The 12,232-nt window shown below is 49.7% G+C and overlaps 1 protein-coding gene across 1 annotated transcript in view; it reads right to left on the reverse strand.

Annotated features, from left to right (window-relative positions):
* The window catches only part of LOC127035326 (complement C3-like), a 190,556-nt gene that overhangs the window by 163,762 nt on the left and 14,562 nt on the right, over positions 1-12,232 (reverse strand). The window contains exons 11-18 of the mRNA XM_050925059.1: positions 8,154-8,300; positions 7,206-7,418; positions 5,767-5,961; positions 4,707-4,871; positions 3,548-3,677; positions 2,738-2,809; positions 1,684-1,884; positions 939-1,050 (exon numbers count right to left, since the gene is read on the reverse strand). Coding sequence (XP_050781016.1) covers positions 939-1,050; positions 1,684-1,884; positions 2,738-2,809; positions 3,548-3,677; positions 4,707-4,871; positions 5,767-5,961; positions 7,206-7,418; positions 8,154-8,300 — 1,235 coding nt within the window. The remainder of the gene's footprint in view (positions 1-938; positions 1,051-1,683; positions 1,885-2,737; positions 2,810-3,547; positions 3,678-4,706; positions 4,872-5,766; positions 5,962-7,205; positions 7,419-8,153; positions 8,301-12,232) is intronic.

Below are 12,232 nucleotides of genomic sequence, written 5' to 3' on the forward strand. Positions count from 1 at the left end.
TCCATTCCAGTGGAGAGGGGCCTGACCCATCACTTCATTTACCATTTAAAAAAAGGTTCAGCCATCCAATTAGAAATCACCGTCAATATCACATGTCTCAGCAACCCAATACCACAACCAGACTAACAAACAGAAATGAGGAACGGTTCCCGAACAGGATAAAAGCCCAACGCTAAACAGCCAGACACCTACATCCATATTCTAGCACCTAAATCAGCTGCCTGGTTTTTCACTAGGGCTGAAGCCAGGGGATACTGCTGGCTGCTCAGCACCTCTGAAAGTCAGGCCAGTTCTTTTAGGTACCTAAATATGGGCTCAAAACTGGAGTAACTGAATTAAATTCTCTGCACTCTGTTACACAGAAGGTGAGACTGGATGATCTAACAGCCCATTCTGGCCCTAAAATCTAGGAGTGACTCTGAATATGGATCATCTGCTGAATGCTGGCCCTAATTCATGACAAATACTCCACCCATCTCCAGTGGTGATTTTGCTGGTGGAGAGACACTGACTTCAGTGGGAGCCAGGAGCAGCGCCAGGGTTTCTGGTGCCCTAGGCAGAATTCGGGGAGGGGCGGCATTTTGTGCTCTCCCCATGGTGCGCTGGAGTTTCTGGTTCCACTCCCATCGTGCCGCCGAAGGACCCTGCGCCGAAATGCTGCAGGCGACAGTGGCAGTCATTGAGCTGCGCAATTGCCTGCCGCTGTTTTCCGCGGCACGTCGGCATAAGGTCCTTCTTCAGCAGCACGACGGGAGTGGAAGTGAAAGCTCCCGTGTGCCCCGTGGGAAGCGCACAAAATGCCGCCCCCCGAATCCTGGTGCCCTAGGCAACCGCCTAGGGTCGCCTAAAGGAAGCGCCGGCCCTGGTGGGAGCTATACCATACCACATCTGAATGTGGCCCTTTGATGAATGGGAGTGACACGGCCACATGCTCTTACCCCAGTTCATTTGGTCGCTCAGTCAGTTGCTCCACTTGCCACAGCCAGCTCTCTGGAAACTGGCTCCTTGAGGTAATATCTTCGTCAGACATGAAATCTTCATCCAGATCACCTGGGAAATCAAATCACAGACCATCTGGCTCTGTAGTGACATTAACTGGGATGGGGCAAACCTGAAAGGATTTGGGGGTTAGCCTATTCTAGAACTGATCTGAAAGCATCCCTGATTTGACCTACATTGCCAAGTTTTGATGCTGCCAGCCCAGAAGAGAATGAATTAGAATGCGGTTGAACAGCTGGAGGAGAAGCCACAGGCTTCTTCTCTCCATGCCTGCCTTTCTGTTCCCCGATGAGCTAGCCTTTTCTGGGCTTCTATAACACTGGTATAAGCCACTGTCTCAGTGCTACATGTGCGCCCTCTAGTGGATATTCTGCAAAGGTAAGAGCCTACTACTATTCCTAGCTAGGGAGTTACCCCTTTAGTTCAAGTGGTAGAGGACTGTGCTTTAGAAACAATGGTTAAACCTCAGCGGCGACCTGTGAAGAGGTTATTACCCTGACTCATCTGGGTCCCCATATCAACATGGTGCAAGTCTAACAGGATTGCTGCCACTGCATTCATGTCCATCTCTCCCATGGGAGATCTGTGAACATGGGCAGGGTTAGTTCACATGGCACGGTCTTATTTCTCTAACAATTCCCCCTGTCTTGCTCCTCTGAGTGATACTGAAACCCTGGTACTTGCTTCTTGCAAGTTCCAGATGGAGCTCCCGCTGCAGCTTGTCACGTATGGTCTTGATATAATTGCAGCAGTCGAGGAAGGTCTTCTTGCATTCATCCGTATCCAGGATGTACCCAACCCGCTTCTCGCAGCTGTGCCCCATGGGGTTCTCATGCATCCCGTCTTCACAGCATTTCTTCAGCTTCCGGTCCTGGTAATCTGCCGCTGAAATGTACAAGCCAGGAGATCATTCCGACCAAGCTCCTTCTAGTCCTCACTCTCGCTCTCTCATTAATTTACTAGTAGACTTGGCCAAAGAAAGAACACAGGAACTGGCACTCTGCTCTGTCTAATCCAGTATCTTGTCTCTAACAGTGACTAGCACCAGCTGCTTCAGAGAAAGGTGCAAGAAATCCCACAGTAGAATAACCTGCTCGCAGAGAGGTTTCATCCTGACCCCAGTCAGGTTGGCTCATGCCCTGAAGCATGGGGATGTATAGGTCTTCTTAAAAAATCCTATCCTATGGAATGGTGAACATCCTCCTTTTCCATATAAATGGCTCATCCTTTTTTGAATCCTGCTAGGCTCTTGGCCTCAATACAATCCTATGGTGGTGAGTACTATGGGTTAATGCATTGTGTATGAAAATAGTTCCTTTTATAAATTCTTAATTAGAAACCATTCATTTGGGTTGAGTGTCTCCTTGTGCTTATATGGGTAATGTAACAATGTACCTGTTGTTGTTATTTGAGTTGTGTAGCACTTTGGGTCCCCAGTCATGGCCCAGAACCCCACAGTGCTGTGGTCTTTACCAACCCAGAACAGAGAGGGTCCGTGCCCCAAAGAGCAAGTTACCATTCATTGTTTTCTATACCTCTATCGCATCCCCTCTATAAACTGACCAGTTCCAATCTCTCCTCATATGGAAGTGTATCCAGACTCCCCCATTTCCTGCTAGAAGAAATGCAGCTGGCAGGAGGCTGTAGCAGGGTGAAACTTGTCACGCTAGGGAATCACATTCCTGCTTTCCATACTTGCTTTGACCAAGGATAGCTACCCCCCCTGTTTAGTACCTACTTTTGATTGCCTTATACTCAATGAGCTGAACGGAGCGGCGCCGGCGTTTTGCTGGCTGTGGACACTCTGGATCTGCAGAAGGAAGTGAGAAACAGAAATTAAAAACCCACCCACCAAGTGAGGCCTACACTCAACTTGCTGCCATTTCTCTGTGTGGATGTAACAGGGTAACTTTCAAACACCACATCTGGTCAATTCCCAAATTTTTGAGAATGGTCTAGGCCTCAATGAGCAGAATCCCATTGATTTAGGGGGAAATCAGGAAACCAGAAAAGCCATTTTGGCACATAACATATTGCTCCTTCCTGTCCCAGCTGGGAGCCACATGAGAGCTGGTGGGCAGATGCTCAGCCAGCCAGGGCAACCAAAAAGAGAGGAGAGTGAAGGAAGCTTCATTCCTTCCTCCGTTCTAGCGCACTGGCCCAAAAAGCCTGTAGCCTGGGACAGAGAGAGTCAGAGAGAAGCACCAGCCATCTGCCCATCCCTTCCCCCAGGCCAAAGGGAAGAAAGATACTTTGAAAGTGGGAGAAGCCTAGAGAGCTAGGAGAGAGCCTTTGAATCCCCTTCTTGGAATTATCCCATTCTTAAAATTAATCCCTTTTTTAATAGGTGGGCTCCAGTGAGAATTCAGGACCTTATTCTCATCCCCCACTATAACCCCAACATTTCCATTCCTAGGCCGGTCCAGTGGGATTTGCCCTGCTAGACTGATGTCCCTACCCCGAGGTCATGGCGTAGGTCACTGTGCCTTGCTTTGCTGACTCTTTCTTCCCTTCCTCCATCGCTCATGGCGACCGTTCAGAGTGATACCTGTTCTCTGGGTGGTGGAAATCCTATTGCTTGTCTCCAGGGCCAGTCCAGCATCCGTAAATACCCCCAGATTGTTCTTTCCACTGCCAGCTGTACAGCCAATGTCACTCTTCTCCACCGAGTCCCAGATCTGTGAAGCGCAAATACAATGGTCCAGCATGATCCCAAAACATATACAGGCTGTGAGCCAGATTCTGGTTTCAGGTACAACTGTGCAATCTGCAGTAACTCCACTGACTTCCTTTGACTAGTTTTGTGTTTGCAGCAGTGTAAATGAAAGTGAAATCTGAACCGTAAGTAAAGGCCATTCTGCACCAGCAACACACCTGATTTTAGGAGGAGAAAGAAAGAATTACGCAGTCAGTTGAACCCAGACAGAGGAGGATGTTAGGCAGAGAGAAATTAAATACTCAAATTAGAATTTAACCGGAGCACCAGGGCCCTGACCCTTGTTAAAAGGGTCACAGGACATTTAATTACCAGAACGTGTGTTTGATAAGGCAGCTGAGAAATGGCACTTTCAGTAGCATTGCGTCCCCTAAAACCTTGATGATGCCCGGGAATCAGTGCTGACTCAGAAGAAAGCCACCCTCTGCTGAGTCACTAACACTTTTCCCTGCAGCACAGCGCCCCCTAATGTTGCACTGGGACATTGGTTCAGCACTGACTGGGAGGGGACAGCGCCCCCTGCTAAGACCCCACTCCACACAAAGCAACACAGCACCCACTATCGCCGCATTGGGTGCAGCTCTGACTGGGAGATGGAGAGCGCCCCCTACTGAGCACACCCCTACTCCCTGATGTACAGCACCACCATGGGCACTGGGGTGAGAACTGCCTCTGAAGGGAGAGCGCCCCCTACTGCATCACCCACACAGTTTCCTACAGCCCAGCACCATCTGGGTCAACACTGTCCAAAGGGCAGGATGTCCTTTAGTGTGTCCAGAACAGCACTCCCTGGGTGTCTCCCAGCCAAGTACTGACCTGGCTGTCCCAGCTCAGTGAAAGTACAATGGAGCTCACACCCCAAGCAGCAGCTCTGCAAACAAAACACTCACTTCGCTTTTCGCCATCCTGGGGCGTAGAGCAAGGATAAGGGCTGAGCAGCATTTCCCGCTATAAACATCACAAGTTACAACCAACATCTTTCATGCCTCACCTTAGATTGTGTAATTTTGTGCTTTTTGTTCAGAACGTAGACACCTTTGTCCACAGCCACCAGGCCGACATAAGCTCTGTGATCTCCTTCCAGCTTGAGTTTCATTGGCGTTCCTGGCTCATGGATTCTCCTGTCGTCTTCGTTGGAGGCTCCTTTCACCACTAGCTGTATGAAAGAGAGTGAGGGGAGAGGTTTTGTTTTAAAGCAGAGAGAGCAGCTAAGAACCCGTCCTTTGCAAAACATAGGAGAAAAGGAGGTAAGATCTCAGGTTCCCTGAGCATCCGAAAGCCTAGTTCTGATCTCAGGGGCAGCTGTGTAAATCTGGAGTAGTTCCACTGACTTCAGTGCTGTTACTCCATATTCATGAGGGTGTAAACTGAGAGCAGAATTGGACTCAGTGTCCATGAGGTCCCTTTGTTCGAGCCATGATGGAAAGGTGACTTTGTCCCTCAGGCAGCTCTGGGAAATCTACAAAGAAGTTTGAACTGTAATGGATCTGCTTTGTGGGCCCGATTCTGATCTCACACAAGTGTAAATCAGGAGCAATTAACTGGAGTTACAGCAGCTCAGCATTGTAGTTACATCACAGTCAGGTCCCCTATAGGCATTAGGAGTTACATCTCCTGAATTCATTTGCCAAAAATAAGAATCTTACTCCTGTTAGCCCTGAAGAACCAGCCCAGCCCTGGGCGAGGGAACTGGAATCAATTCTGACTTTCCACATCATCAGTAAAATGGCTAATTATGGTGCAGATACAAAGCCAGATACTCAGCTGGTGCAAGTCAGTATAGCTCCATCCACTTCAATCCACAGACTCTTTATTGCTGAGCTAGAAGGAATCAGAGCTTGACTCCCGGATCCCAGAGTGGATTGACAGCATTGGCTTGTGGGGGCTGAGTTACATCTTTGTACATGCAAATCGATCAAATGTGATCCAGAATTTGCTGGGAGATAGTCAATGAGAAGCCCCACGGTGCCATTTGTAGAGTCTCTTTTGAGAGTCAGTCGGCACCTTCATAGGTATTAACATGTAGAAGGCCAACTTGAATATCAACCTACCGTTCCCATGCAAGTGTCCTGGATATCCAGCCAGACCGAGTCTGCTACAATCTCCGAATTTCCTACTTGGTAATAAGCCACGATGCGGAATGAAGGGATGAGGTCTGGAGTGATGGGCAGGGACATGGTCACCAGATTTTGTCCCGCCAGCCTGGCCTGTCTCCCTGCACGAATGATCTTCCCTTTGTTCAGGATCTAACAGGGAAACATGAGATGTGGATTTTTAAAGGCCACAAGAGTTAACACAATGGGTGATACAGATTCCATGAATCTTCCCATCCACCTGTTTTCTACTAGTAAGAGACGGTCATTTGCAACTTTTCAGATGGGCATTTACATCTGAGCGGAGAGAGGAAAATAAGCTAAAATTCATGTGTTGCAGGAATAGGCTCTAGATGCGGTGCTGCTAATATTCACCAAATCTGATTCACAAATCTGAGTATTGTTTATGTTTCACCAACAGAGACCACCCCTCCTTTCCCCCATCCCACTCGCCAAATATACTTCATATCCGCGCTATATGGCAACTTTATTATTGGACTGTCCAGTTCTAAATATAACAGAGTGGACCTACTACTCTGCATTGAAAAAGTCACAGTAACGTCTAGTGTTCAGAACAGGGAACTGAGAGCAGGGATTCCTGGGTGCCATCCCCAGCTCGAAGAGGAAATATGATCTAGTGAGTGCACGAGGAGGAGTCAGGACTCCTGGTTCCAACTGCAGATCGAAGAGGAAGTATGGTTTAGTAGCAAGTGCAGAGAGATGGTTGTTAGGACTCCTGGGTTCTGTCTCCAGCTCCTGGAGGAAGTAGGCTCTATTGATTATCACAGGGCCCAGAGTCAGCAACCAGAAGTGGATAAAGGTTCGTCCCCATGACTGCCTTAATTTCATTCACACTGCGACGGGGTGCTGGGCAAAGGGTTGCAGCTTCAGCCCTCTGTCATGCCCGCTCCTCACTAGGGGAACAAATTAGAGCAGGCTGGAGGTAACCTGGCCCTAATTGAAGAGGCAGAGACAGCTGCTACCTAATTAGACTGTGGCTGCATAAAAGTCTCAGGGGAAGGAAGCCAGGGGAGAGCAGGAGGAAAGGAAAAAGGAAGGGAATGAAAGCAGGGAGGTAGCTCTCCCATCCCCCCTGCCTGCAGACGATGAAGGGTTACTTGTTCATGGTGAAACAGTGGTGGGAACAAGCCTGAGAATAAAGTGCACCAGTGGTTACTAAACCCAGGGTCTCAGAGTGACTTTATGAACCTTGCAGAGGCAGAAGCCAGCCGGGCCCTGCACACTCTGCTATACACACAATCAATATACTGCCTGACTGGGAAGAATTCTCTGCTACAGGTTCTCCTTACATGCAGTGGGACTATTAAAGGACAGGTGGAAACTCAGATGATGCCTAAGTTCCAGGAGATCCCAGTTCCCAGGGACGCAGCACTTACTATATAGGTGAAATACTGGATCTGGTTCAGAACAGCTGGATTGTTGCTCTTCAGGTGGAAGTTCACAGGTAAGTTGTCTCCAGGTTTGAGCTCAGAAGCCGTCACCGCCAGATGGAGATAGTTTTGAGACCCTCCTTGGGACTGATAGGCTTCAGCCACCATGGACTTAGAGGCCTGGCGGTTTGCTGGGAGGTTGGGATGGGCAGTTTTTACCTGCAGGAGAGGTGGAGATAAAATCCTAGTTGAATCTGGGAGTGAGCTTAGGGTCTCTAGCCCCTCACGCTGGGTCACACCATGAGCAATAGCAGAAGAAGCTTCCCTGAGATGCCATTGTTGGTGGAGTCTGCTGCTAACAGCCATTCTAGGCATGACACTTCAGAGAAACGAAAAATGCCACTTTTAATTCGCCCATCGCTTCAGCACAGTCCTGCTGGGACTCCAGATTTCTGGACTGTCAGAGAACATGTCCCTGAACAGAGGAGACAGCCTTGCCCCATGAAGGAGAGGTGAGATGAATACAGAGGGACTCTCTCCTCAAGTGACTGGACACAGATAGATCCAGTGTTCTCTTGGGCTTTGTAGCTTGAGCCTGGTGTCACCTCACAGGGGTCTTCACACTAAGCAGCCATGTGTTATCTGCAGGCCTCCTTTGCTGCATGGTAGGTACCTTCATTGTGGCAAGGGGAATAATCTGGACCTGCTTATGCCCATGTCAATGTTTTCTGGGATCTCTTCTGGCCCCACGATGGAGCATTGGTTACATGGTGATCAGAGCATCTCCAAAACCCAATGGCATACAGGAAACTGACCTCAGGTGCAGATGGAACGCACAGAGTTCAGTTATCCCCCTGCTTAGTGCATGAGAGGGGAGTGAATGCCACCAACAGGGCATTTCCCTGAAGGTGCATATAGTACTTAGCCCAGACTCAGCGTTAGAAGGTTACTCACCATGATGGGAACCTGTTGCTTATTCCCGGGCATGTTTATAATCAGCTTGGCAGTTCCATCTCTCTGGGTGGACCCAGCTGACTGGAATCCTTCAGCCTGTACTGGGACACGGGGGGCTGGAGAGCCATCGGGGTTTGTGACGTAGACCTGAGGGGCACAATCAAAAAAGGATGCATCAAATAAGGGGTGCAGCGCTCCCTGCATCCTAACTTTAAATCAAATTGCATGTGGAGCATCTCAGGTCCATACCCTCAAACTTCAATGGGAATTAGGCACCTAAATAACTCTGAGGAATGGGGCCTTAATGATCTGCTGTATCACACCACAAAATACACACACATTTTAAAAACTGCAAGCATACAAAAATATAAAACCACAACTTCAACCCTTCTCCTGAACTCAGTTTACACTTTTATACACCCAACAAAACAATATACGAAAATTAAGAGTAAATTGATTCATGTAGGCCAGAGAGGAATTCATTTCACCCTAGTCTTTTCTTTTTTTTGTCACCAGGCAAATAAGGCAACTGCCCATCTAACCAAAACACACAGAGGGAACACACACACACAGCCGACTGTTATCAACATTAAACAGAGCAGAGCACCACACTGGTGGCATCTGACAACAGTACTCACGCTAGCTTTAATTTCACTACCCCGGGTCCTGGAACAGTGAAGTCAAGGCAGTGTGAGCATCAGCGCGGGCTAGCCCTGTGAGTAATTATCCAGGGTTCAGGGTGGGCTTATATAGCCAGTGCTGCTGCAGTTTCACTGTTCCTGGACCCAAGGTAGGTGATGGAAGCTAGTTCAAGGATGTCAGCTAGAGCTCCAGGCACACCCCATGACTGCAGTCTAGATGTACCCTTTGAGTGCTGACTAGACCTGGGTCTGAAACCCCTCAAGACTGAAGAGATCAAGGGCCTTGCAAAAGCCAAGGGCATTTTAAAGGTTTAAACCTATCACGCTGTTGCTCCAAACAGAACCTTGGTAACCGACGTAAATTCATTCCTACTCTGAAACCAACTCTTACATACTGGGCTTTGGCTGATGTAGAACATTCACTCACCTCTGTCCTACATAAATCAGCTGGGGTTTAGTTAAGAAGATCAAGTATTCTCCCCAAAAATGTATTTTGCACTACCTCTAACGACCTAAGCAGAGGTGCTGACTCTGTGGGTGCTCCGGGATTGGAGCACCTACTGGGGAAAAAAAAAGCCTCCGATCAGCTCCTCCCCGTCCCTCCCAGCACTGAGGATCAGTTCAGCAGTGGGCAAGAGGTGCTAGGGGGAGGAGCAGGCAGGGCAGAGTGGGACGGGAAGAGGCCGGGTGGGGCCTTGGGGGAAGGAGTGGAGTGGCGATGGGGCCTGGGACACAGCAGGGGTTGAGCAACCCCCGGGAAATCAGAAAGTCAGCACCTCTGGCCTAAGATCTTTCCAGCCCCAAATTTCCAGACGGTATAAAATTTGAGCACTCATCTTAGCCCTAAGCATTCAGAGTTGGTGCAATTAAATTACCTCCATGCACGCAAGAAAAACAGACAGCTACTTGCATGGACCTTACGGTTCAGCCCTCCGACTCCTTTTTATGTTTATCCCATTCACCACTGTACATAAAGCAAATATCCAGATAAGAAATGGACTTAACCTGCTTATTACTGTGGTTATCTATTACTCGTTTATGCACCTTTGGTCTGCAGCCAAAGATAATTGCTTCAGTTCTCTGCTAATTTATAGTCTTACGTGCCTGCTGACAGAAAAATACTAAATTCCCTTTGCAAACTCTTCAGCCCCAGAGCAGTGTGGGACCTCAAACCATGTTCTCTGCAGACAAGAGGACTGAGGCTGACTGGTTCAGAATATTAGGAGCATAATATTTCTCCCCCTATAATGCAGCCTAACTTGCTGGGAAAAGAATCATTCTGTTAGTGCCAATTTTGAAATACCCCCACATCCTCCTATCCACAATGGTCCCTCTGCCCCCTATTTCTGCAAATGCCCCTCCCCCTTTGCAACTCCTCACCTGTGCCCAATTCCCCTCTACAGTCAGAAAAGCCTGAAGTGCCAGCAATTAACACACAGTCCAGGGAATATTATCCCCCAGTATTTGACTGACCCCAGGGCACATTTTGGACCAAGCCTCTTGCTAGGTGCCATTCCACACAGGGTCGTCCTTAGCCATAGGCAGAATAGGCAGCAGCCTAGGGCACCACTAGGTCTGGGGGCACCGCTCTGCAGGGAGCCCAGACAGATGGGAAGCAGTGGACCATGTAAGAGCAGGGCTGCTGGGTCCTAGAGAGAGCAGAATGCTGCACAGTCTGAGGGAGGGGATTGGCTGCTGGGGTCTCTGGGAAGGGGAGAGGGTAGGGGTTGGGGAAGGAGCTCACCTGTGAGTGTGACTCTTTCCCCCCGGCTGAGGTCAGGTGAGGCAGGCTCTGTGGCTCTGGAACCAGTATCCTTTGTTGTCCCCCATAACATCCATTCTTCTCCCCCCCTGCCCCACGGAGCACCCCCTCCTTTCTCCCTCCTCCCCAGGAGCATCCCTCTCTCACTCCTCCCTCCCCTCTGTCAGGGCTGGGTTGGGTGAGGTGCTGGGGGGTAGGTGGAGGGAGGAGGCTGGCTGGCTGCCTGCTGAGGAATGAAAGTGAAAGTAACTCACTTCCTGGGCAGCGAGCCAGGATTGGAATGTCACACAGGGCTGGGCTGGAGTTAGCCAGATGTGTGAAAAATCAGGATAGGGGATTGGGGTAGGGTGAGCAGATATCCCTATTTTATAGAGACAGTCCCAATTTGGGGGTCTTTTTCTTATATAGGATCCTTTTACCCGCACCCCCACCCCCTGTCCTGATTTTTCACACTTGCTGTCTGGTAACTCTAGGTGGGGGTAATTGGTGCCTATATAAGACAAAGCCCCAAATATCGGGACTGGTCCTATAAAATCAGGACATCTGGATCTGGTCACCCTAGCTGGGAAGCGCCTCTCCCCCAGGCTAGCAGCTGCCAGCAATCCATCTCATCCTGGGGGAGCTGCACAGGGCAGGATGAGCTGCTGTGGCTCCATGGGTTACCTGTCTGAGATCAGATGCTGTGCTAACTTCACCATGGTCCGTAAGGCTGGTGGTGGTGCCCATTAGCGTGTGATTGGACCTGAGGGTTTGCTGCTGCTGTTGCCACTCTGCACCCTAAGAGGTGAATTTTGGGGTCTACTGCAGCTGTTGGACCAGCAGACTTGGGGGTGAGCCAAGCATGAAAGCAGTACTGTGTTGCCATTTAGATTGTCATTTAACAACTTTGTTTGCCAAAAATTCTTGCTAACAATCCTGAATCTAATTTCAATATTTTTTTTTAAAAATCAATATCTTAGCCAAAAACAGAAAATTAAGTTGTTGACAATTATTAGTGACAGGTTTGGTTTGAGGCAGGGAGTGGGCCAGTTTTCATCAGAGAAACAAAAAATGTTGACTGACTTTCCTATAGCCTGTTACTCCTGATAAGAGCCCTCCAACAACTGTAATATGCTCATCTCCTTACTAGTGTATAAAGCAGGAGTCGGTAACCTACGGCACACTTGCCAAAGGTGGCAGGTGAGCTGATTTTTGATGGTATGCAGTGGAAGGCTGAGCGGCTCGGCCCATCACTGCTCTGGGGTTCCGGCTGCTGCCCTATTGCCAGCTGGGATACCAGCCGCCGGCCCCACTCAGCACCTGCTGCTGGCCTGGGGACCCCCAAGGAACCCCAGGCTGGCAGTGGACTGAGCAGGCCGGCTGAACCACTCAACCTGCTGTCAGTCTGGGGTTCCATTCACTCAGCCGGCAGCGGGCTGAGTGGGCTGGTGGCGGGCTGAGCAGGGCTGGTGGGAGGTTGAGTGGCTCAGTCTGCTGCCAGTCTGGGGTGCCAGCAGCACTCAGCCTACTGCTACTCCAGGTTTCCGACTGCCGGCCCCTTGCCAGTCAGGATCCCAGCCGCTGGCCCCACTCTGCCTCCTGCCAGCCTGGGTGAGCAGAATCCCAGGCTGGTAGCGGGCTGAGGGGGGTTGGCGGCCGGGATCCTGGCTGGCAGGAGTTGGTGGTCAGAACCTCAG

The sequence above is a fragment of the Gopherus flavomarginatus genome, chromosome 16 (genome assembly GCF_025201925.1).
Source record: "Gopherus flavomarginatus isolate rGopFla2 chromosome 16, rGopFla2.mat.asm, whole genome shotgun sequence".
Lineage (NCBI taxonomy): Eukaryota > Metazoa > Chordata > Testudines > Testudinidae > Gopherus > Gopherus flavomarginatus.